This window comes from Aythya fuligula, chromosome 2 (genome assembly GCF_009819795.1).
Source record: "Aythya fuligula isolate bAytFul2 chromosome 2, bAytFul2.pri, whole genome shotgun sequence".
In the NCBI taxonomy this organism is placed as follows: domain Eukaryota; kingdom Metazoa; phylum Chordata; class Aves; order Anseriformes; family Anatidae; genus Aythya; species Aythya fuligula.
Genome location: NC_045560.1, coordinates 79,729,829 through 79,755,024, shown reverse-complemented (window position 1 = coordinate 79,755,024; position 25,196 = coordinate 79,729,829). Strand labels below are relative to the sequence as shown.

At 51.2% G+C, this 25,196-nt stretch overlaps 1 protein-coding gene across 1 annotated transcript; it reads right to left on the bottom strand.

Moving 5' to 3' along the window:
• Positions 1-653: 653 nt before the first annotated feature.
• TNFRSF11A (TNF receptor superfamily member 11a) lies at positions 654-23,715 on the bottom strand. Its single transcript, XM_032181091.1, has 10 exons — positions 23,656-23,715; positions 14,689-14,770; positions 14,110-14,235; positions 13,459-13,602; positions 12,292-12,385; positions 11,838-11,932; positions 10,892-10,999; positions 9,165-9,217; positions 6,730-7,573; positions 654-3,433 (listed from the first exon to the last, which is right to left on the bottom strand). The coding sequence occupies exons 1-10, from the start codon at positions 23,713-23,715 to the stop codon at positions 3,078-3,080; spliced, it is 1,962 nt and encodes a 653-aa protein (XP_032036982.1). The 3' UTR covers positions 654-3,077.
• Between the last annotated feature and the right edge of the window lie 1,481 nt (positions 23,716-25,196).

Here is a 25,196-nt window from a genome sequence, read left to right as displayed (position 1 = left end):
ACGTCCACTGGCATGTGCTGACAGCAAGGAATTCTCCAAACGCTGTAGATGGTTTTTAAGGAGGGCCTGGGGGGAGACTGCTGCCTAATTTGAGTGGATGTCTCTGATAAAAGTGCAGCCCTATTACAACACCCGCGTAGCACAGAGCCAGTTATTATGTGTATTGATCTTTAATCCCGTAATTGCTTTTCACGGGGGTCAGAAGGGCTGCTCCAGCACCTTGGAGCTAAAGACTGCTGCTTGTTTCCCTATGGATATACACAGAGGTATTGCTGCCTTTCCAGGCCTCAAGTGGCTGCTTTTCAAGAGCACCTGGCATATCTGCCACGGATAAGGCATCTTGTGGGCTCCTCAGACTGAAAGACTTTTAAAAATGCATGCTGTGCAGGGTGAAACTTCGGGAATAAACTGGAAGGAGGGTGCAGTTCTCAGCAGTAAAACCTTACCTCATTCAGTGTGTGAGAGCTCCTGCTCGACTCCGCACGTGTGCCTGGCCGCACTTACTCTCCGCTGCAGAAGGTGCCGGGGGAGGGAGGGAAGGAGAAAGGGAGGGCGGGAGGTGCACTTTTTCTTAAAACAATTCCACACAAAAAAAAATAGGTTACGAAAATCTAGCCAGGAACATTTTTATATTCACAATTTATTTATTTATTTATTTATGTCAAAATGAGCACGGGCATATAATGATGCATTTGATTCCCCCCATTATTTCAAATCTTTGCTCTTTCTCCTGTAGATCTTCAAGATTTTTATTGTCATTAATTACCAGTATTACTATAGCAGCCAGAAGCCTCCGACTTAGTGCCCAGTGCGTCGGGCAGCATTGTACAAAGAGGTGTTTAAAAACCAGCCCTTGCTCCAAAGTGACAGCAAACGAAATCACGAGGGTACAGAAGTCCCTGTGGGGTCCTTGTCGACGCAGCCAGGCAGAGACCCAGGGAACACGCAGCGTGCTGATGAGTGTGATGTGGTTTCTTCGCTTTTGGGCAGGCTCTGGAGGTAAGAAGAATCGGATCTACCGTTTGCTACAAGGGAGTGGCCACAGTGCTGAGATGGTGCTGACCCTTTTCTTCATGCCTGCTGACCAACCTAGTGTCAAACCCTGCTCAGTAGGATCCTGCCATCTGGGAGGCGAAAAACGTGCCCTTCCTGAGGAGTGGTGTCCTGGGTTAACTCTTTCCAGGAAAACGCGACTGAAAACATGAAGTGGGAAAACATTTGCACCAGCCTGCATGGACCTGATGTGTAGCCCTGCTGCCTCGTCCCTGTTGCACCAGGGTACAGCAACAGGCCAGAAGAGGCTACGGAGAGGTTGTTACAGGATCTGGCAGGAGAAACAGAACAATACCACAGATAACACAGCCTCGGTGGCACACCTTCTTCAAGGAGGCAGAGGTAGCTTAGGCCATCGCTCAGCGGGACAACCTACCTGCCTGGCTGAGTCCAGGGGAGGATGCTCTGGCTCTCGGGAGGCCGCACAGAGGTGAAAAGGAGCCTGGCTGTTTGCACAGCCTTCCCCCAGCCACCCAAGAGACAATCTTGCATGTGTGTGCCAAGCTTTACATCCCAGATATACAAACAATGCAGAATTATTCTCCTGAGAGGTGACGGTGGCTTAGCCCACCCTCCTGGTTCCTGGATGAGAAGTCCATCCAGATGATCTTTTCCAACCTGAATGACTCCATGATTGCACAGTGGTCACCCTGTTAGCTTCCTAATTTCTCTTCACCCCCAGAGCAGTACTGCTGCGAACAGGGCAGCTAGGTGGCAAACCCCTCAGCTTTCAAACCTCCAGGGAGAGGAGCCCTCCCTGCCAGGGATCTTTTCAGCCAGGGCAGATGAGATCACGCTCAACAAGAGCCCCCTGTGCTGTCTGGTAGGAAATGCAGCACTGATCCTCCTGAAGGCTCAGACTGGAGAAAACCTCCTGCAGCTCTCACACAATGCAGAAGAAAATCAGAAAATTACCTCATGTCAGGAAAACATTAAAAATATCAACATCTCCTCTTGGGATTTCCCTGAGTCTCTGTTCCCTTCACCTTTCTCTCCACAGTGGCTGGTGGAGGAGGCTGAAGGATACAGGACCTGAACAAAAGCCAACCGAATAGCCGAGGCCCTACTAATGACAGCTACTCCTGTCCTTTAAACCCACCCCCTGGTCCCACAGCTTGTCAGCTCTTAGTGTGACAGTGGTTGTGCTCCGATTGCAGCTCAGACAGGCCGAGCTCTGGAAATAGTTTCGTGCTGCCCAAATAATGTTGTGCTTACTGATTAAAACATCAAGGGGAAAAGACAAATCTGTTTGGGCAGATGAAGGAAGACGTGTCTGACCCTGACCAAACTCCCCACCTTCAGGCGCTCTCCTGTCACTCGGGAAGTGTCAGCAGCTACTTGTTCTAGATCCTTCCCCCACCTGCTGGCACTTCTGTGGCTTAAACCTCAGTGACATGATTTGTGCAACAGCATGCCAGGCGCATGTCGCTTGTCTTTAGCTTCAGGGGTCTGAGTTGCTCTGGGGAGATGCAGTACAGCCGAGGTGAACCAGGGTTCAGAACTATAAATGCTCTTTGCTCAGGACTAATCTGATAGGCTTTCAAGGCATCTCGGTGCTGATGTGCCTGTTATTGCAGCCCGGGCGGCGCTAACACACGCTCACACCCACAAGTTGGCAAGGGGCAGGCACGGATCCTGACTTCTGCACTGGTTTAGGACTGGAGCACCCGTTCCTTTGGGGAAGGGCTGGAGGCACCCACCCGATCCCTCCACCAGAGGTATCGAGGAGGACCAGGGCCCCGTGAACGGGTTCACCTGGCACAGCTACTGAGTTCCTGCCCAGAGGAAAAAGACAAAACCCACAACAACCAGGCAGTGCCTGGGGCCCCTTCCAGCACGCTGCCCCCTCTCCAGGAGGGGACGCCCGGCGATTCACAACCTCCCCCTCGCCAAGTCCCCCAGCCTGAGGGCTTCCCAGGAGGGTTCAGCCCTCTCCCAGGGGACCCCAGCGGCCTCCGAGGAAACGAAGAACCAGAACCCGTCGCAACAAAACCGGGATTCGGGGCGGACCCCCTGGCGGGCCCTCAGTTCAACACCTTCTCGGAGGAGTGTCCCAGCCTCCCCTCCTCCTGCACGGGCTGCGAGGCCACCGTGGTGGCCGTGGCCGTGTGGTGGTGCCCCCCTCGTGTGGTGGCGGCCCCCAGGGCATGCAGCTCGGCGCACTTCTCCTTGTAGTGCTGCGCGTTGCCGGCGAAGGTCTCACAGCGGCTGGGGTTCTCCTCCTGCACCGGGCTGCCCACCGTCTCCGAGGCCGCCCCCGACGAGGCCGCTGCTCCCTCCTGGGAGTTTTGGCTAAGGTAGACGACGATGATGTCCCCCTTGAAGTTCATCACTTGCCCGCTGGAAATAAACGTGGAGTTACTGTTTCCAGTCACGTTGCCTGGAGAGGGAGCGGGGGAGAAAAGAAGACAGGCGTGATTAATATTTTCTCTCGTGAGGCGGGTGCTTAGCGCGGTGGATGTAACCCGCCGCCATGGCTTTGCCTTTTTTGTTCCAGTATTTCTACCCCGTGACACAAGGATGCTCTTATCATCGACGCCTTCCATGGGGCTCCCTCATGATTTCCACCTGTGCCGCCTCGGGACGCTGCCTGCCACCCTCGGGGAGCCGTGTGGAGAAGCTTTCCCTCCGCACCGCGCTCCTGCCAGCCAGAGCAGGCGAGATAACCTCACCTCCCCATGGCCTCCGGACGCTCGAGCTGCTCCCAGGCCGCCTCCACACACAGTTTGTGAGGAAACAGCTATCATTTCTCATTCCTAGATGCCTTTTAGAGCCCCAGGCAGCACACTGCTTTTTCCCCCCCTCGGTAAGCAATCACTCCTGTGGTGCGGGCCCAGCAGCAGGTTTATGGAATAAATCCTAAATGGCTTAATGTCAGGCCTTGCAGAACGACACCGAGCTTATACAATTATCTTTATTGTCCCATCTCCCGCGCAGGCACGCTCCAGTCCTCACCCAGTGCCCTCGTGGATTTAACGGGATATATGCTGGCTACGGGGAAGGCAGAGTCTATAACACTGCAGCCTAACAGGGTTACGGCTTCCGTAAGTCTGCCTGGGGCTAGAGGCTTCTCAGCATAAATCCAATCATCCCCCCATTCAGGACTGGGTCACAGGACCGGGCTCTGGGAATTAATAAACTTCCCTTGGAGTGGAAAGCAAATAACTGAGAACAAAGTTTCAACACCAAACCAACAAACTTCCCTGAAATTAAACAGCAGTAACCAAAACAACCAAATAAATCACCCTCATAGCCCACGAAAAACTTCTCTTCAGATTTTTTACCCTGCTGAGCTTGGCTTAACCACGACCTGCAGACTGACCGTGCCCCTCGCAGACGTTTTGTGCTCTCCTCAACACTCAAGACGTTCACAGTTTGGCTGCAGCTGAGCGTGGCCCAGCCCGGGGAAAAGCTGTTTCCCCAGCTGATGATATTAATTACAATGACAGGTTAATTTCTGTGGTAATTATTCACTAGGAACTGGAACGATGTAGGCAAGTAATTTCCTCAGAGCCATCTAATGGCATCTGGTGGGTAGGAGCTGGCTGTCGCAGCTGAACCGGGCTGGTTTGGGCCCTGGAAGTGAAAGTCTCCACAAAACCATCCCTAGTGCCCTGTCACATGAATCTTCAACCACTCGTGTCTGGTGCTGAAGCCCTACACGAGACGTGAGATGGCTGTGATCCACGTCCTGACTGCTGCATCTTCTGACTGCCTCCAGGGAGATGTAGGGTGCTGCTGGAAGGCTTCCCCCAATTGCTGTCCATGGCCCCGTAACGGCACCTGGCCAGAGGTTCACTTCAGCCCTCACAGGTCGTTTCACAGTAGGGGCAGAGTTTGCAATTTCTGTTGTCCTTCTGAATGCTAAGGAACCAAAACCAAAACTTCATGGAATTACCCCTGGCATTTTTCTTCCCATTTCTCCACCCACCCACTTTCAGGCAGTTCTGTCGTAGCACAACTGCAAGCAAAGCCCGGTGGCTACAGCTGCTTTGAGAAGCTTCAGCAGAAAGTTATTTTGCACATTTACTCCATCTGGGCACCTCACAGGGCCCAGCACAACGACTGATGCTGCTGCAGCTCCACACGCAGCCCCAAATGTGAGCTGGGGCGCTTCAGTGAGGAAGCTCCTACTGCTAGGCCCTGTCCCCCTCCTCATGCAACCAGGGCACAGCCACTCCACAGGCTGGAAAATCCTCTGCCAGCAAGGCACCTTGGCTCCCAAACAACCAAACCCAAGCTCTCATACTGCCCGCTGCTCCCTCAGCGCCTCCCCAGCCACGCCGAGGTTCTGGTGAATTGGGAGCGCTGGATCTGTGCTGAGGTGACAGCAGATGGCACTGCAGCACGTACGTACCTACCCAAAGGCACAGACGCAGTTAAAATCATGCAGAAAGAACTGTGCTGTCGAGCTAAGATGGCATTTCCCAGCATCTCACTTACATCCAAACTCTCCTGCTTGCCTTAATGTTTCTTAATATTTTCTCTTCCTCTTCTTGAGAGATTTAGAAAGAAAAGCAGCACTTCTGCAGGGCCAGATAAGACTTGACTTTCAGTATTACCTCAGAGTCACCTTCCACAAAAATAAAATCTGTCTGCTCTTCACTACTGTGAAGTTTTCTACAGATCAGGGAGCGAAACTGTTTTGAGATTTCAGGAAACTGAAGCAGTAGAAAGAGTATCTGCTCTTAGAAAGATCAAGGCTGCACGCTTTCAGGTTCTCGCACAGCTTGCATGCTTAGAAGGGAAGGGCCCTCCAAATGTCACTTGCGGGTCTTCAAAGTGTCACTTCTGGGCTTTGGCAGATTGACAAGAAGGTCTGCGTAAGAAGCCCTAAGGCATGGTGTGGTTTTAAAGAAGAGCAACCGCTTACGACTGCCGTGTGTGTTACAGGAATACTCAGATGCCCCAGTCAAAGCTAAGGTCCCATTGCGCCCGGCAGCACACAGACACGAAAGCGGAGCATCTGTCTTTAAGAGGCTATAACCTAAAATGACTAATAACACATGACACGAAGATTGCAGACTTTTATACTGAAAGGTCTGAGGGAGGAAGGTTTTATCCAGAAAATGCTCACAACTTCCCTTCTGCTGGTTTTGCTTCAGTGATTTTTCTCCCTGCTTTCGTTTGACTATTTTGCAATATTCACTCCATTTGTAAATTAGTAGCCTAGTAAGCTGGTGTCATCAGTGTTTCAGAGCTGTTTTGGGGACAAAGTGCTTGCATGTGAAGAAACAAATGTATGTGTGAAATTATTCTTAGGTGAATGTTTATATGTTAGCGAATTAAAACAAAGAGGAAGAGCTAAAGGCCAAAAATTGATGATGAGACCATCTAGACCCAACCCTGGCCACCAGGTAACAGCTCCAGCTGGAATTTTACTGACAGCCACGTGATTGTAACTGGGCTTCAACTTAACGGCCAGGACAAAGATGCACGTGCAGGCTGCTGGATGGAAAAACACCCATCCGAGTTGCTTGTCCCTTCTCAGCTCAGCCTCTCTTAGGTTTTCTGTCCTACAAACGCCCGCCACAGCCCAAATTACGGAGTTACAGGACTGGCTGTCTTCTGCAGCCACACCAGAAGCTCTACTAGATCAGCCCCTCTGGGTGATACCAAGCTAGCACAGAGAACAACCCTATACAGCTGCGTACAGGTCGAGCCTAGTGGACTCACCAGATGCTGGAGGGAGGTCTGAAGTGCTGCTGTTTGTCCCTGAAGTGCTTCTGCTCGTGTTCTGGTGCTTCGTGCTGGTACCGTCAGAAGATGCATCTTCCACACCATGGTCACTTGCTAGAGTGCTCTGACCAGCAGAGAGAAAATTCAAGCCACAGGTGCACTGTGCATAGGATCCAGTTTCTGGGGAGGCAGAGGCGCTGTCAACGGCAGCACAGCAGGGTTTGCTCCACTTTCTGGGAGAATCCCGGTACAAAACGCCACACCTTACACAGATCTTCTCTGAGTCATGGTTTGTTGCAAAACGATCTGTGTCTTTGCTGTCTATTTCCTTTGGGCAGCTGTGGGCACGCTGGTAAGGCTTCTGAAGGTACCTGTCCATGGCAGCGTGCGCACCGTCTGCATCGCAGAAGGAGTCGGAGCCCTGAGAGACGGAGACGTCCTCGCAGCTCCCCACCCCCGAAAAGCACTGGTTCAAGCTATCGTTCTCCCCGATCTCCACCGGCTCTGAAAACGACGACACGGTTTTACTGTCAGGCCGACTCAGCAGAGATAAATAATCAGCAGCATGGAGGTCTTTATCTGTATATTCATCTTCTGTGGGAACAGGCGGGAAATGGTCGTGATCGCTCTCCGTCACCACAGAAAGCTGCTGGAGGTTCCCCCCGGCCTCGTAGGGCGCCGTGCTGAGGCTGCTGTGAGTGCACAAGGTGTGAGCACCGGCACAGGATGAGATCCCGGGGGCAGGACAGGCAGCAGGGCCCAGGAGACGCGTGTCTTCAGAGCCCTGGGGCACAGCGGCGATCGGTATGTTCACAGCAACGTGCGCATCTCTGGGGGGCTCCTGAAAGACACAGAAAAGAAAAACATGTTTAATAAATGAACTGGCAGGAGGCTGTTTTCTGAGCAAAGAAGGAATAGGCAATGTCTTCGTGTTTCCTTGGCGTGGAGCTGGCGGGGCTGGGCAGCACTGATGCATCTGAATCTTGAGAAGTGCAATTCTGTTCTGCTGTAAAACTGTGACTGGCTGGGCTCTGCCAGTGCTCAGAAAAAATCTGGGGACAATAACATTAAATGGTGGGAGAAGGCTGTTCCTAGCTTTTAAGGACCACAGAATCATCTAGGTTGGAAAAGGCTTTCAAGATCATCAAGTCCATCCATCAACCAGTCGTCAAGAGGGCACTTGAGGGTAAATAATCCTAGAAGTTGCTAGACTCTGCTGTTCCTTGTGGACCATCAATAAGCCCTACCTTATCCAACTGCTTATAAGGTTTATAACCCCCCTGAACAATCTATGCCTTTCCTGGTCCGTGGAGGCCTCTCTGGGAACAGAATCTTTATTATCAGATAAAAAAAAATATCACACAGACACAAGGCTGCTTTAACCTGGAAAAGGCTAAGACAACAAATGCAAAAGCCCGTGACGTTACTTTCCAGCTATGCTCCACATTAAGCTGTGTTTTTGGTTGGAGCTCCACAAAAAAAGGCTTGGGAAACACTTCAAGGGTTCCCTTCGGTTCCTGCCAGTCATGCTGTAATGATGGGTATTTGGGATCCGCTACCTTTCATTTCTAGCATCTGTTTGCTTCTTCCAGGATGGAGGAGAGAGAGTCAATGCCGCCAGCCACTAATTGCTGTTGATTCACTCCTCTGTCCTGGGGGACCTAACCAGCTGCCAACGCAGGGCGTTACATGAACAGCTATGAGAAAAAAAGAGGAACTGCCTGCTCAAAATGTTGTTGTTGTTGTTTTCTTGGTAGCAATAGGATTTGAGTGTTGCCACAACTAAGCTAGACAGAGCTCCTAGACTGGCAGGTGGGGACAGCATGCGCCTGGGACCCAGGGAACCTCAGTCCAATCCCCAGTGTGGATCAGGCAGCGCATAAGCATGTGAACAAGGATTTCTGTACGTGCTACAATAAAAGGGACTCGTGGCCATTTTGTTTAGCTGATGGCTTTGAGCTTAGTGCTTTGCATGTCTGGCATTCTTGGCACTGCCTCTGATCCAGGTTTCTCTTTCACGAGGACCCAGGTATGTAAAAAGGTGCAAACACAGCTGAGGTTTTTTCTGCTCTTAGGATTTAGAAAGGCTCTCTCCTAGGTAGAGTCTCAGGTGTTCAGTAACTCGTGGGCTCACGTTCAACCTTTTCCTCTTATAAACATTCAGTCTTCAAAGAGACTGTTACCGCTGTTAAAGCTGGCTGAAACCAGACAGCAGGTTCAGAAGCTATTTGAGTGTGGTGATTTCATAAGCCTCACATTTACAGAAAACCAGACTAAAAAAGCCAAGGCTGTGAGTGGTTTTTGAGGAACTTAAAACATTTTTTTCTAGCCAAACATTATCATGGACTCTGGATTAAGGAGGAGTGTCAGGAATGTCAGGAGTGTCAGAAAGCCATAAAATACAGAGAAAATTTTCATGTCCCTGACTTTACCTTTGTTCCTTTTATTTGGCTGCACACTTCATTAGCCCAATTCTGTAGATCTGCTGTAGGGAAAAGAAAAGAGTAGCTGTAACACAGAGCAGGCGTTGGAGCTAGCCACAGACCTAAACACCCACAGTCACTCACTCACAATCCATAATATTACATTAAATAAAAACCAGCAAGGCTGTTGTTTTTACTGACTGTTCAAGTGTCCCAGCATCAGTCTAGCTGAGGATTCATTGTAACTGGAACAGAGAGATATTTCTGTGGAATAAATGTTTCCAAGCTCCTAAAATAGACTACGGTTAAGCTGTGTTCCACATCAAATGGGGTTTCTTTCCTGGTCATATGTCAGCACGCTATGACTAGCCCGATACCGACCCGCTTACAACTGCACAGTCTATTTCAAGAGAAGTCACATGGATGGCCCAAAGACCATTCCCAGAAAGGAGCGAGGAGACTGGAGAGAGGAGGGTAAGCCACTGAAACCACGGGACGGCCGACTGGAATACAGCGTATTCCACTTAATCAAGATGTATTTAATTGAGAAACCCACTTTATCAGAGTATCTCCCAAGGAAAAGCTTCAAGTCCAACAATACTTTACAGCAGGGACTGCTGCTTAACAGAGCGAGTGACTCTTGTTTTCTGTTCATGCTTTCAGGAGACTTTGCAGGGCTCAGGTCTCGTGTACGCTTTAGGCTCGTGCTGGTTTTGTATGTCTGAAGATAGATCAGCTACGTAGCCACTGCCACTTCCCAGCAATGACTCTGTTCCTCTGAAGTGAGGTCTGCACATTTACCATCAGTCCCCAGGCAGGCAGAGCTTCTTCTCTGGGGCTCTAATTAGCAGGATCTACCACGTGAAGGCAATGAAGGACTGCCGCTGCAGAGCAGCAGGGTGATAGGAATCTCAAATAAAGAGCATTCCCCCCAACCTGCTCTGCATCGCAAGTATTTGGTTTGCAGGGAGAGTCACCATTTCCTCCAGCCCATCCCAGGAATGCCAGATTTAGCAAAACCCATGTTTAGTGTGGCAGAGGCAGCCTATTTCTAAAATATGGGTTGAAAAATACTTTACAAGAGAGGATTGCTGTCTTCCCTTCCACTGCTCCCAAAACATTTCATGAATTGCTGGGGTTTGGGAAAGGAGATGAAGGAAAAAATACAGCAGGAAAAGCTTTCCATGGGAAAGAGGGGAGAAAAATAAAGAGAACAGTAAGCATTTGTCCTTCATTGTGAAGGCAGAGGGCTTAATACAGAGTTGAGTAACTGTTAGAGATATTTCTGTCATATTCATAATATACTCAATGCCCTAGCGTTATCCAGAATGTCTCTTGAATTTTTAAATTTTTCTATTGTTATTATTTGCTCTATTCCTTCTAGTATTTCTGCAGTCTCTCATCGGAGCTTTGTCCCTCAGATAAAACCATCGCCTCCGTTATGGTTCGAAACAAACATCGGTTCTGAAATCCGTATTTTAACCCACCCAGATGCGGGTTTCAGGGGAGGAAAGGAAGTGGGGAGAAGGAGACGGGAGGTGGTGAAGGCCCCGTGAGTCCCTCCCTGACCACGGGCTCTGCCGTGCCAGGCAGCGCGGGGGAGCCCTGCTGGTACAAAAAGACCCAGCACCACTCTCCGTCACCCACATCGTGCCCCAGTGGCAGTGGTTACCTGCGAAACCAGAGCACAAAGAGCCACGTGGCTGTCACATTCATACACACCAGCTACCATGTACCTGTCAGCTTTTTTCCCTTATTCTTGTAGTACACGATGAAGATGACAATGCCAATTAGGGCCACAAAAAACAAGATGACAATCAAGACGTATAGAATCTTGTTTGTTCCTGCAGAATATAAGAAAGACAGCACCATCAGCACGCAGCGTGTTCTCAGCAGTAGGACAATCCTTACTCATTCGCTTCTTTTTCCACAGGAGGGGGACTTTTTTCTTCCTAATTGATTTTTCAGTTTCTGCAATAATGACCACAGCTCTAGCACCCACGTAGCTCTGTGACAAGCAGCCTCACCAGAGGTACCTGGTACAGAGCCATCTCAGTAAAAGCTGAGCACCTGCAAGAGGTGTGAGGCAGACATCCTCCTCTGAAAGTCTCCCTGCAGTTTGTCAGCAGCCCTGGGCTGCGCTTGCTCTGCCTCAAGATAAGGGGGAAATGCAGATCAAATCCTGCCTTCATCTCAGATCATGAAGGATTGCTGCATGGCAGCCAGCCAGCCTCTCTGGTACCATATCCTCACTGGAGAGAGAAAAGGGCTAGAAGGGAGAGCTACGTTCATTTGGGACTGTGTCCACTGCTATAAAATAAGCGTGGGGAGAAGCTGGTGGCCTTGGAACAGGAGACATGCATATGGAAACTGGCAGGCTGAAAAATGAAAGCAGGAAATGTGATGGAGGTCATGGATATAACAGCAGCGCTGCTCTCCACGCAGTTTCAGGGAGAGGTGTAAAGCACTGCTTAGTACTGGACATCTGGTCTAGAGCTGCTGGGCTTCAACGAATCTTTAAAAGCAAGATTTTCCAAGAGAAAGAGAGACCAATCTTGGTCTACAGCTGCTTCTCCTAGAGTCAAGTACAACAGGAATACAGTTAAGCCAGCCAAAAACCCTTGTAAATACATCCTTTTTTCCCAGGTCCTTTGTAATGAATGATTTCCATGAGACACATACCGTCTTCTGGTTGCTCAGATATCTTCCGTTCTGCACACACTGCGTCTGACTTATCAGTCCCAGGGACTACTTCTGCCATCCCCAGAGCTGTACAGCTGAAAAGGAAAGACAAAGAGGCTAGAATCCCAAAGAGGGAGCTCATCGGGGCTCCTACACCTCTGCAGAGTGTCACTTTCTATTGTGAAGTACTCCTGTGTTTCTCCACCCTTAAGAAGCTCAGGTACCTTCTTTATGCTCAGCTACACCAGCTCAGCTGTTGTTACTGCTCTCTCTTGTTCCCCCCAGGGAGCAAGACTCAAGCTCCAGCACGAGAAAGCCCTTACCACTGCACAACCAACCGAGATGCTCTGCGCACTTCCCAGACAAGCGGACACCCCCCCCGAAAAGCGTGCTCGCTCAAGCATCTCGCTGCCTTGTGGCTATCACAGGCCTTTTGCACGACAAAGGGACTTACTTGGTCCAGGCTTTACACTCATCCGTGGATGAAGCAACCTTTGAGAAGTAGCCTCTGGGACACGGCATACACTTCGTGTCCTTGTCTTGTTGCACTGCGAGTAGCAAAGGAAGAAAAAACATTACAGCTGAGCTTCTCTGAGTTCCTCTCAGACCAGGGGAAGGTGGCGATGCTCCCCCACCCTCCCACTTCACCCCCCTTCCCAAAAGCTTCCCTGAGGAGAGGATCTAAAATGATATTGGAGCGGCACTGACAGTCACACGTAAGCAGAAAAAAAGATCTCTGTACGATCAGCATAAGAAATGACCAGGAGCCATTTGCAGTGACTGTGAAGTAACACGCAGCTCTTACATCCTTCCACTGCCACCAACTTCCCCATGTCGATGCTACGCCACAGGCAGCGACACGAACTGGTGTTGTCACTTCTTTGAAGCCACCATACACACAATGCTGGACAAGGGTTTGCTAGACTGGAGGGAAAACACCACCACTGTGCTCTTGGCAGACCCATTCAGCATTTCGTCCTCTATTGGCCCATTGTGTGCTGCTTTTTTGGTGTTCCTTGTGCTTGGTACAGATGTTCCCAGTGTTCATGACAACTCAGAACTTCACTGTCCCTATTTTCCACCCACAAAACACCAGCATTTTGATCTCAGTCAGAAACCTTGTACTAAATTCAGTGCCTGCAATAAGTCTTTGCATTACAAGTTGTCTAAAACAAAGAACACTTGCGCTGTCTGAAAGGTGTTTATCGCTTTTAACTCATAACATTATAGAATGGCAAACCAAAACCATCTGGCAAAAACTGATTTCGAATCTGACCTCAGCAACAATCTGCAGTGAACCACTTCTCTGAATTGTGGAGCAATGCACAAACTGGTGATTCATAGACCAGCACCTCAGCAAACATTACAAATGCACCGAAGACCTTGTGATTATTGCCATGCACATGTGAAAGCTTGTAAATGTCACCTGATCCAAGATATTTTTTAAACTACAGAGACAGAAGCCCTCAAAATACAAACAGTCCTGGAGAGTTACATGCAGCAGCAATGATTTGAGGGTCTACATTACCTGCTCTTTAACACCACAACCCACATGACGCTGGCCTTATTCTGTAGGCCTGAGCTGGATATTTTACTTTCATACATCCTCTCCGTATCTTACCAGGGTGCCCAATTCCAAATCCTGGAGCACATATGGTATTGCGTTGACAGCAGTCACAGTCCTCATTCCAGTGGTAACCCGTGGTGCAGGCACACTGCCGCTGGAATGTGCTGTTTCCTGGGTTCACTTCCTTCAAGGCTTTCCCTAGAGGAGAAAGCAAACAGGGGTAAATATCTCTCCGATAACACGCCTCGTGTCTGTGAGCCTCCTGTTCTACCTATTTGCTTTGCTTGAAGGCCAGATGCGAAACCATTCAGGTTAAAGGAAAAGCTATCTTGGGGGACCCCTGATTATTGTTAGGCACCTCACTGATTGGGCTCCTGAGCAATGTTTTTCCTTGTCGCTCCCGCAGAACATAAAGAGAGGGAGTGCACAGTATGCTGGGCAAAAGGACAGCCTTAAAGACCCAGCTCACAGGGAGTGAACAACCCCAGTAAAGATAATCATATCAGCAGCAGGGAGACTATGGTTATGGTGTTTGGCAGGGCACAGAACCAAAACTTCCTGGTGTCTGGGGACCTCCCTGGCCACCAGGTTCTCGTGCATCCTCCATTACCATGCGCCTGAACAAGGCATCTGCCCTAGATCCACTTGCTCATCTTCGTGCTTCACTAATTTGGATTAAAAGGTCTTCCGGTGTGAGCAGCTCACCTTGATCGCATATTTTATGTAGCAAGCATTTGTCCTCTTCGTTCCAGACGTCCATGTACTCGTTTGGGCCACACGGCTGACACACGCTGTCCGAAGTGGCAGTGCATTTAGCAGACATATACTTCCCTGCGAGCAAGAGAAGGACAGGCAGGTCACCCGCAAGTTGCACACCAGCTGCCTGAGAAGCATGGGGAAAATAATGAGCCGGGCTAACGCTGCTGTACTACAGGGACCACCATTTCTTCCTCTCCCCCATTCGTTTCCTCAGTTAGAGGGCTGAAACATCTGTGAAGCTTATGGCACGGGAGCAGTCCTAGCTACACACGCGAGAAGGGAGCTGCTTTCCATCTCCTGCAGTGGTTAAATGCTATTCCAACACAACAGCTGCTGGGACTTTTGCTGAGGTCAGCAGGACCAAGCTGCACTACAAGACACTCATGGGCCTGAAATTATGCATTTGCAAAGCTATGTGCAAACAGATTTGCAGAGTCACAAGAACAAGCTGCCCTACTGACCCCCAGAGCTGTTCCTAGGGAACTTTTTCCTTCACCAGGGAAGCGCAGCCCGGTGCTCACGTACCTGGCTCACACTTGGTGCAGCACCGTCCGGAGGACTCATAGTGTTTTTCGCTGTCACACAGCAGAGTGCTCTGCAGGGACAACTGCAGAGAAAAAGGAGAGAGAGGACATGAGGCCCAGCACACCCAGAAAGCTTCAGCCCTGCCTTATCACAGTGCTGGCAGGCAGAAGGCAAACTTCTCTTCAGTGCAGCATTTTGGATGGCAGTAAAAACATTACTCAACGTTTGTTTTTATTATTTGTATTATTATATTTTTATTATTTTTATTACTCAACATGTAAGACTTCAAAGGCGCTTTGTAGACAGACTAAGACTACGTACGTGATCCTGTACACACAGGGACTTGCAGTGCAGCCAGGCGATAAACAAACAGCACAGTCCTGCAATTTGTCATGAACTTTTGGCCCGCTGTATAATCTGTTCTTACAGTGCTCTATTATTCGAAACCCTTCACTTCAAAACAGTTGTAAAGAAAATGGTGTTGACATACTTCCCCAGTCTCTTCTACATACATGACCTCAGATCGAGGCCTAGGCTGCTAACAGCTTTAAAACACAGCATCTGGCTAACAGGTAAAGGGAATGATTTACACCCTCGAAAAATAAGTTCCCATCTTCCCACTGGGATACACAACACCCCTGGCAAGCACCATGAAACACTGGACTTTATTTCTGCAGCTTTTTATGGTTCCCACCACGCCCTGCAGAGGTGACCTCGCTTCACGGAGGCAGCCATCCGCAGAGCCATCCTCTTCTAATGCTGGGAGGGGTCCTTGTGACTTGAAGACGACCAAAGAGGCTGACGTTTTTCTTTAAAACGCCGCCTCCTGGCTTGGAGTTTGGGCCATTTTTGCCTCGCTATTTCCTTGTCCCTGTCTTTGCACTTACTAGCAGTGTCTTGTCTGCGAGGGGATGACGCATTTTTCGGAACAAAGGCTGCGCTTCGTGTTTGCACAGCGCCTCACACAAAGGGTCACTGGCGGCACGGCTAGGATCCCAACCATAAGATAAATAAGCGCATACACTGCCACAAGCTTTCCTGCTGGCTTATTCCTGACACCTTGCTCGTCTTCCTGAATATCAGGACAACAACCAGGGCTGGCACAGCAGTGAGTGTAATGCCAGGAGTGTGTTTTTGGTGCTGTGCTTCAGCTGCTGTGCGCTGGCCAGCTTGGGGCTGAGCCCACACTGTGGTACCCAGCAGCAGGAAGGGCTGGAGGGACTGACTCCTATCCCCGGCCGTCTGCACTGGCAGCAAAAGCGACCAGACCAGGACGGGTCCAGTCACTTGCTTTTTATAACAGCCCGCTCTTTTCTTCCTCGTTCGCCCCAGTTTGAAGGTTCCTCTTTAGAAGAAAAGACTAAGAAAATGACTGGAGTGTCACAGAAGGGCAAATCGTCCTTTTTAAGGAAGGATATGCAAATCTGCTGAACAACTTCCCGCTCAAGGGCCTGGAATGATTTCCGAAAACCAAGGCTCGGCCTGAACAGAGCAAGCACCCCCCTGCACTGAGGCTCGGCGAGCAGGCTGGCTGCTCAGCTACCTGTAGGAAATCGATCCAGCACACAGAGGGCTTTTGTTACAAAATCCTCCCAGCTGCGTAAATCCTCGCTCTGTGTCAATAAGTATTCTCTTCGGCGGCTGTGTCCTTCCCCTTTCGGGACAAGCCAACGCATTTTCCAAGCCGCGATACTCCCTCCTTTGGTTGACGCTCAGCGAGACAAAGGCAAAGCTATCGGTGCCCACGTGCTCGCTCACTCCCTCCTCCTGAAGGAGAGGGATTTGGGCCAGGTATTTTTTGACCCGCTGAGTGTGAAAGCTGGGTGTGGGGAGGATGGGAAGGTGAAGGAACAGAATCGTGGTGTTTGACCAGAGCTGGGGGCCTCTGGTCAGCACGAAGCACGTGCGCTGCCAGCAGTGAGGCCCCGCAGCGCCAGCGCCTCCCCAGCCGCAGCGCCGGGCTGAGATGGGGAAGTGCAATTCATGTCACGGAGGAGGAACTCGCACCCAGGGGCCGGACGGCTTCACAAAGGTGACAGGAAACGAGTGGCGAAGCAGGAAAGAGAAGCAAGTCTCGAGCTCGCTCTGTAACCCCTAGGGCATCCTTCCTCTCCTTGGCGCTTGCCCGTAAGCAGGAGTGATTTTGACATCTCCAAGTTCATCTCCTGGTGACAGAAAAGTTGTCAACCTCGCCTGAAGTAACAAGACAGATCGAAAAGACACAGCCTGGTCATTCCTCTAAGGCTCACTGTTGGTAGTTTTGCATTAAATACCAGCACCGTGTGTGAATGAGTGCTCCAGTGAGGTCTGGGCATCCTGTGTCCATTTCATTCGTCACTTAAAACGTGTGCGAAGCACATGTGTGTGCTCCTCTTCCTAAGAAAAGTCAGCTCTCCTGCTTAATTGGTCTTGGGCAGCCGGCCACGGCCTTGCTGGAGCAGGAGGACCGGGCCAGATGACCTCCCGAGGTCCCTTCCCACCTCAGGCATTCCCTGATTCAGTGATTTATATTTCCTCAAAACACAAAATATCCAAGAGGGGGAGAATCCGGGGGACGAAGACAAACATCCTCTGGGCTCGGCGGATTGCCACGGGGCCGGTTGGATAAAGCACGCCTACACCTCCTCACCTTCAGGCACAGGAGCAGCATCGACGGCTTCTTTGGAAAAACAGGCCTGCTCGTGCCCAGGTTTGCAGGAGGGCCGCGCTTCGGTGTCAGGCAGCTGCAGGCAGCCCTCTCAGCCTCTTTTTATTTTTATTTTTTCCAAATTTCTTGCACAAGGACGCTAAAGAAGAGCGTGCTTGTAGGGTGGGAGACCTTCCGTGAGTCACAGCTCCGAAGCACCACGGCGTTACTCAGACCCTGAAAGCACGCAGGTGCTTCTGAAGGGGGAAGCAGCAGCACTCAGATTCCTGTCCCCAGGCTTAAGGAAATATTTATTCTCAGTGCTGTTGGGCAATCGGGTGACAGCAGAAGCTGTGTGTCATCGATGCTAAAATTACTTTCTCGCTCAGATGAATATTCAGACCCACATTTCAGAGAAGATAGAGTTGCACGGGCCTCTTTCCTTTAACAGAAAAAATCTGGAAGAGCAAGCTCGGGGATTTCCACTGTCTTTTTCCCATGTCACTTGGGAGCAAGAACCTGAGGCCCCAGTGGGGCTGCTCGTTAGCGATAATCTGACTTGTGCAAAAGCTGAGACGTCAAGGAACACGTCAAGGGGTAGCTAGCACAAGATGACACCTTTGTGCTCGGTGGAGTTGTTTCTGGAGAGCGTTCAAGCCACCCATCAGCATTTCACTGAGCAAAGCACATTTTTTCTGCATTTAGGACCCAAAGCACCTATGGGAGAATGAACCACGGCACGTCCCGCCTCGCACACCTCTTGCTCTTTGAGCTCTGGGGCCTGAATTTACTCACACTGCTTGCTTTTGAGATCCTCGGCCATGCCTGCTGCAGAAATGTGATATTTCCATGGCTCCTTGGGCTTTATTTCTGAGCCCAAGGAGCTGGCTCTAGCGTGGCACTGCTCCACGTGGCTGGCATTCCCAGGCGCCCTGCTGGGGCACCTGGCAGTAATGCTCACAGTACACAGCTCTTGATGTTTTTACAACTGCGAGCTGGTAAGGGGGGAGAGGAATTTTACACTAAAAGGGCTTGATCATGATCACAGGGACAGCGAATGCAACAGCTCCTTCACGGCCAGGCTTCGCTGCCGATGCAAACGGGAGCAGGACAGCCCGCAAGTCGCGGCCGCACAATGCCAGTTATTCGCCTGCAGGTCTAAAAATCCAAAGCAAAAGTCTCAGCTTGTGAATGAAATGCTTCGGGTGATGTCAACTTTCCAGTGACCAGGAAAACCACATCACAGAACTACCACCACGTGGTCAAATACAGCCGGGAAATGGCAGCGGCTGAAAACTAAATATTATTTCGCTCTTAAAAATAAGGTCCTTGAAACTCTGCTAGGGCCTGAAGGAACACGAAGAACAACACTGATAACATGAAGATTGATAGAAAACCACGACTCGCAAGCAGAAAGTGGCCAGACGGGGGTGAAATCCCCATCCTGGCTATTCCCACTGCCCACCCCGTCGTAATGCGTGGCGAGGAGCAAACACCTGAGCGGCCGGTGCTGCCTGGACGAGGGGAAGGTCCGTGCCTCACTGCCAAACCCGAGGGAGCTATTTCTAGCAGGCAGGCGACGTGAAGGAGAAGTGCCTCGCTGACCACGCCGGCAGCGGGGGTACAGCAGGCAGGAACCTCAGGTGCATCAGGTGGGAGGCGAGGGAGGCGATGGGCGGTGGGGCTGGAGCGGCTGGCGAGGATCGTGGCCTTCTGAGGACTGACAGCTCGCCATCACATGCTCAGCCCCTGGCAGACTCATCATCCAGAGCAGCGTGCAGAAGGGCAGACCTCTCGTATTCACCGGCTGCTCAGCAGCATCCACGTTATTATTTGCGACTCATTGGGAATGGACTGAAGAAATCAAACCCGAAAGCCAACCAAACCAAAACGTTTAGCAAAGAGCCCGTTTTACTACACGTGGTATTGCAGGGGAGAGCTTTATTTTTCCTGTGAGGGCAGACTGAAGCAGTCATCTCGCTGTTCTTGCGACCAGGCAATGAAAAGCTAGAGAGGACACGATGCTCGCAAAGGCAGAACTACGCGGTGTGGCAAAATAACAGGCCCAAAATAGATCCCCTTGCACGCTACGTAAGCAATTTTGAGGACTTCATATGAACCTAGCAGCACATTTTCCCTATCTGTCTTCCAGATTAATGCCTTGCCTAACAAAACTTCACGGTATTTTTTTTTCCATACAAGATTTTTTTTTTCCCCATTTTCCCTCCATTTTGACCACTGGCTAAATATATTCTGCACCGATCTGCACTCACAAATGTTGTTCTTTGTCATTCTTGAGCAGCCCCTATATACTTCTTTTTCTTTTGGAGTAACCACAGAGTGGTGAGGGTGAATGACCTCATTTTTTTTTTGTTCCTTCTTCATTTTTTTTTTTAATTTCTACCCCTCCTCGGCTACTTGGCTCTCGCAGGGTGGATTGAACCGGCCAGCTCGGCTCTCTGACCGCAGGCGAGCGCGCCACACGGGGATGCGGTGGGGAAGGGGCATGGGGCCAGGGGCTGTGCGTGGCCAAAATTTGTGAGGAGGCCAGAGGGGACCTGGAGAAAGAGGACGAGGGCTGGGAGATGCTGCCTGCACGGTGGCAGCCCGCTGAGGGGACGGATCTGCTCCCTTCCCAGCAGACCTCCCTGTGACTTTGTTGGGAAGGGGAGAGGGCTCTAAGCCGCGGTGATTAATGACTCTTCAGCTGTATTTGCAGCCCTGACATCCTAAGCACTGTGCAAACAGCAGGGAAAGCCAAGCCCTGGGCCCGGAGAGCTCACGCCCTGAGAAGACAAACAGAAAGGCAACCCAGGGAAGCGCTGCGAGGAGCCGCTGAGGCCGGTGCACAGGCATGGGGCAAGGAGCAGGATGCCCCGGGGTCCCTGGGGGGCTCCTGCTGCCGATGCTGACACCACACCACAGATCCCACTCCCTGGAGCAGTGGCACACCGATGAGGTGACACATGAGTGACACACCAGGGCACTGGCCCCCCCCCCTGGAGGCAAAGCATCGCAGCGAGAGCTGTGGCAGAGCGGGCACGAGGGCAGACTGCCTGCTCGGGGTGCCGGGGCTCGCTCCTGCAGCCCACCCTGCAAGCCAGTCCTGTGCTGGTCCCAAAACAGCCCTCCTTCCACTGTGTGAACTTTGGGCCGCGTTGAGAGAAGAGCAAGTCATAAAACGGGGCACGTCCTTGCAGGCAGGCTATCGCGCCGCGCTAGACCACGGCCTACCCGAGTCCAGAGTGCAACCTGGTTAAACAGCACAGGGTTTTTTTTTATCTGGCTTCCGTAACGCACAAATATTTGCCTTTGCGCTTCCCGTCGGCACTGCCGAGCTATTCGCTCTCGGAGCAGCTGCTTCGCTGGGTTTCCATCGCAAGGAAGGGGCAGCCTGCTCAAGGAGCGCGGGGCACGGCCCTTGGGGCTGCCTTTGGTGCCTCTGCCTGACCTGTGCCGCCTCGTTTCCCCGCGGCACAGCGAGAGGAAAGCCCTGTGCCGTGGGCGAGCACACCGCAGATGGCAGGCTGATAAGCTCTGAGTTCGGCTGGCCTGTGGATCGTGGCGAAGGCCCGTGCTGGGCCTCGCTGTGGGAAAGTAGAAATCGCATCAGGAAGATGATGTTAACGCGAAAAGAGAAGCGACAACGGTTTCTTAAGTGGTGAATCGGTTCGGTTTTACACACAAGGCGTTTACTCCCTTTATACGTGGTTATTTCAGCGTTATTTCAGATTTTCACATGAGCCAGGGGGAACCTGCAACACAGCGAGAAGCTTGCCAGTTTCCCGCGCAGGGCCCTTTCCTGCAAGGGCATTATGATAAGTAAAGTAATTGAATGACAATAGCTGTTAAAATGATGCTGTTAACGCCAGAATAAATCCAGGGCTTTAGGCTAGATATGATATCGTAATTTTGCTCTACTGGGTGACTCCTTTGGCCCTGACAAGGGCAGGAACACGGGACTGGGAAAGCCTATGATCTGACACAGCACGGACACCTCTATGCTCTGCTTTTCTTTCTCACCATAAATACTGTGCATTTTAGGAAGTTAAAAGATAATCTACACATTAGGCAAAAAATGGCAAGATCATGAAGAATTCTGGATGCTTTTAGTGAGCAAACTTTCAAGTAGATATTATGGAGTAGTGGAAGAATCCGTCCTGCTGCCATACAAGAGAAGAATCCTTGACATTACACCAGGTAACTGAGCTACTGCATATTTGCAAATGCACGTTCCCACAGGCTTTAGCACCCATCTGACAGAAACAATCATGCCCTTCATCCATCTGAAGCAAGGAACGGGACGTGAATCTTCTGTACAAAGAAGCTGAGCAGATCACGTTTGCTTTTGGATCTCAGAAAGCAAAATGCCGTGTCCTGTGACAGCTGCCTGGGACGACTCACTTGGAAAGATCATCTTGAGGCTGAAGCACAAGACAAGGAGGGCTGAGCTTTGCTCCCAGTAGTTCTGCTCCATGCTTGGTATGTGACCTACAGCAAGTCACGAATTCTCTGTTCCTGTTTCCTCTTTGGTGAACATGATGACGATGATAATGCCTATTCTCAGCAGCGTTGTGAGTACCTACTAACTTATATTCGCAAGTGTTTCTCATTCCTCACAGGAAATACATTGCACATACTGCTGGCCTACCACCACCCCACCACACTGTTGACCCTAACACCAAGTGCATCAGGCAAATGTCAGCCCTGCCACGCTTATTCTCATAGCTTGTTCCGTCAGAAAAGTCCACCCATGAGGGGATTACAAAAGGCACTGTTCAAATCAGTCAGCCTAAGGAGAACCTGAAAGGCTGCCTTGGAGCAGCGTCCATCCAGGCCTGCCTTGCGTTCTCCTGCTTGACTTTCAGGACTGTGGCAGAGAAGCTATTAGATCAGCCAGATCTTTGACAATATACAGCTTTTCCTAGGTAAACTTGGCTACAACATTACTATTTTGTACTGCTACTTGTCTAAAACATTGGCACTGGGAAGCTGTACCCTACCCAATCCCCAGCAGACTCAGAACTAAGCACGTGCTGAAAGACTTTACACATCAGTCCCAAACAAATACACATTCCCTGTTCTGCATCCTCTGAAGGGCTATGAATTGAAAGACAAGAAATAACAAGGAGTAACTACTGGCTCCTACACCAAGGTACCTGAAATGGTGAGATGTAAAGCACGGAAATCTGAATTTGTAAGGTTTGGTCAAGAGGAGCAGGTTTCAGGCAATTCCAGCACAACTACCCCAAACCCAAATAGCTCCAAAAAGAAGTAAATGCCATGGCTAATGATCAACAAGTCTGCTTGCCATGCTGCACTGAACACAGTCCTGGACACCAGCACAGAAAACAGGTAGATACAGAAGCTGCTGCGGGACAGGACAAAGTGCCTGAAAGCTGTGATGTAAAAGCGACTTGTGAAACATGCAGGCTCGTTCATACACATATGGAGGACACCTGGAAAGCAGCAATTTCGGAGAAGCCTAAGGAGTCAGGGCGGACAGAAAGAAACATATATTTTGGCGGGGAAAAAAGGCCTGTGCGGTTTCAGGCAACATATTTAGGAACAGGGATCCAGAGGGAAGGCTCTCAGGACTGTGTGGTCAGACATTAAATTGAAAGCTAGAGACAGCAGAGCCTTTTTTTTTCTGCCTTAATCTTTTTTTTTTTTTCCTTGAAGCTGCACCTTGCTCTCAAGGGACGCTGACACGGCCCCTGCAGCAGCACCGAGTTTAAGGTGGCACTTAAAATGACACTCGTGCCTAATCAAGAATAATGAGACGGAGAGAAACGGTAGAAAGAGGCTGCCAAACATTTGATTAATGTCACAAATCGTGTAATAAAGCGTTTGCAGCGTGGGATTAGCAGAAGAGCAGCCAGCACGCAGGGCTCAGCGGGCAGCAGCAGGGGCTCGGTGGGCACAGGGGAGGCCAAACCTGGTGCCATCTCTCCCCTCGAAGCACAAGAGCCATGCAGCACCTCCAAAACTCACAGGGCCATCGTTTTTTGGCTCCTGGGCCACCCCAAGGGGCACGCACCCAGCGGGTCCCCGTCCTCCAGCCATGGGGCGGCTGCGGGTGCTGGGGACAGGCGAGGCGCCCCGGCTGCAGCCGCCGGGTAGGGTGGAGCCCGCCTTGTTTCCTTGTTTTATTTATTATTTTTTTTAAGCTCTCCATGCAAATTATACCCCTCGGCAACCCCGCTGCTGGCTTCTCACACCCCGCCGGCTCCCCGGAGCCGAGAGCCGAGCCGAGCCGGGCGGCCAAGGGGGGAGCGAGCAAAGGGGGGAGCCGAGCCGGGAGCGGGGGAAAGGGGCATGAGGAGAGATCCCCTCCTTACCTGCTGCTGTCCCGCGGCGGCCAGGCAGAGCAGCGCCAGCCAGCCCGGGGGGCCCGGCATGGCTCCGGGGCCCGGCCCGGCCCGGCCCGGCTCTGGGGCCCCGCTATCGCCGGGCAGCCGAGCCCCAGCGCCCCGGCGGCGCGGCCAGGCGCATCGGGCGGCTCACTTCTCCTTCTGCCGCTCCTTCCTCTCAGCTACGCCAGGGGAGAAGAGAGAAGGAGAAGAAGGAGAAGGAGAAGAAAAAAAAAAAAAAAAAAAAAGAGCCTGCCTGTAGTTCCCACAGCATTTCCTCAGACTTGACATGCAGGTTTTGTTGGTTTTTGTTTTTTTCTTTTTCTTCTTTGATTTGTTGGTATGTGTTTTTTTTTTTTTTTTTTTTTTTTGCCTTCTTCTCGTCCCTCCCTTTCCTTTCTCCACCCCTTTTTAGTCACCATACCCACGTCCCTCCTCCTGCCTCTGGGCACAGCTCTCTCTCCCTGTCCCGCTGCGCAGGGCTCCCACCTGCCTCCCACCACAGCTCGGGGACGTGGCCTCCCCAAAATCCGCTGCCCACCCAGCCGTCGCCTGCTCCTTCACACCACTTCTAGCTGTTCCCTCATGCTATCTGAAGACATCTGGGGGCTCAGCCGAGCCTACAACAGCCTCCAGCCTCCCTCAACCTTCATGCACCCGCATGGCCCCGGAGGCTGTGAAGCCAGCCCCATTTACTCTTCCTAAAGCTCCTTTCCATGCTTAAAACCTCCTCAGCACCCTCTGTGCTGCTCGCCCTGACATGAGGTTGATGCCCCACACCACGCTGATTCTCCTGGCCCATGGCTGGCAGCCGGTGCTGCTGCCCCTTCACCTCAAGAGCAGCCAGGCCAGGGGTGTGCTGCGGGGCTTTAGGGAGCTGTAAGGCTTGCAGTTGTAGGGCCAGAGCCCAGCTGAGCTGCCAGAAGAGTCGTGGCCTCTACGCACACAGGCTGGCCAGCCCACAGCCCTTCTGCTGAACAGAGCAATAGGGGGACAGGGGGAAGGCCATGGCGCTGAGTGTGCGCAGGGGGTGATGCACAACGCCTCCTTCGCCCGGCGCTTCGTGAGGCAGCACGTGAGGCCTCGGTACCGCAGGTACCTGAGGATGCTGAGGATGGCTTTTGCTCCTGGGGGGAGACCAGTGGAGATCCTTGTGCCGGAGCCACCTCCCCACCGGCAGCAGCTCGTTTTTTTGAAGTGCTTGTATTTGACACACAAGGAAATGCTTCTTTTTAAACAGAACAAGCTGTTAAGTCTCTTCCCCTTTTCACATTTAGCACAATACCAAGGCTATGAGCAGTGTTTATTTACCAGCTGCTCACTCTAACCACAGATTTACAGGAGCAAGCTCACTGTCACCAGCAGTCAGACGCCTTGTCCTCTGCCTGGGAAGGTGCTGAGGGCAGCCCAGCCCTGCTCAGTGCAGAGCTGCTCCAGGCACTTCACTCTTACACAGCAGCTTTGTTATTTTCATTCTGATCCCTAATCTTGCCTGAAGTATTTGCTGAAATTTTTCTGTCTTTTTTTTT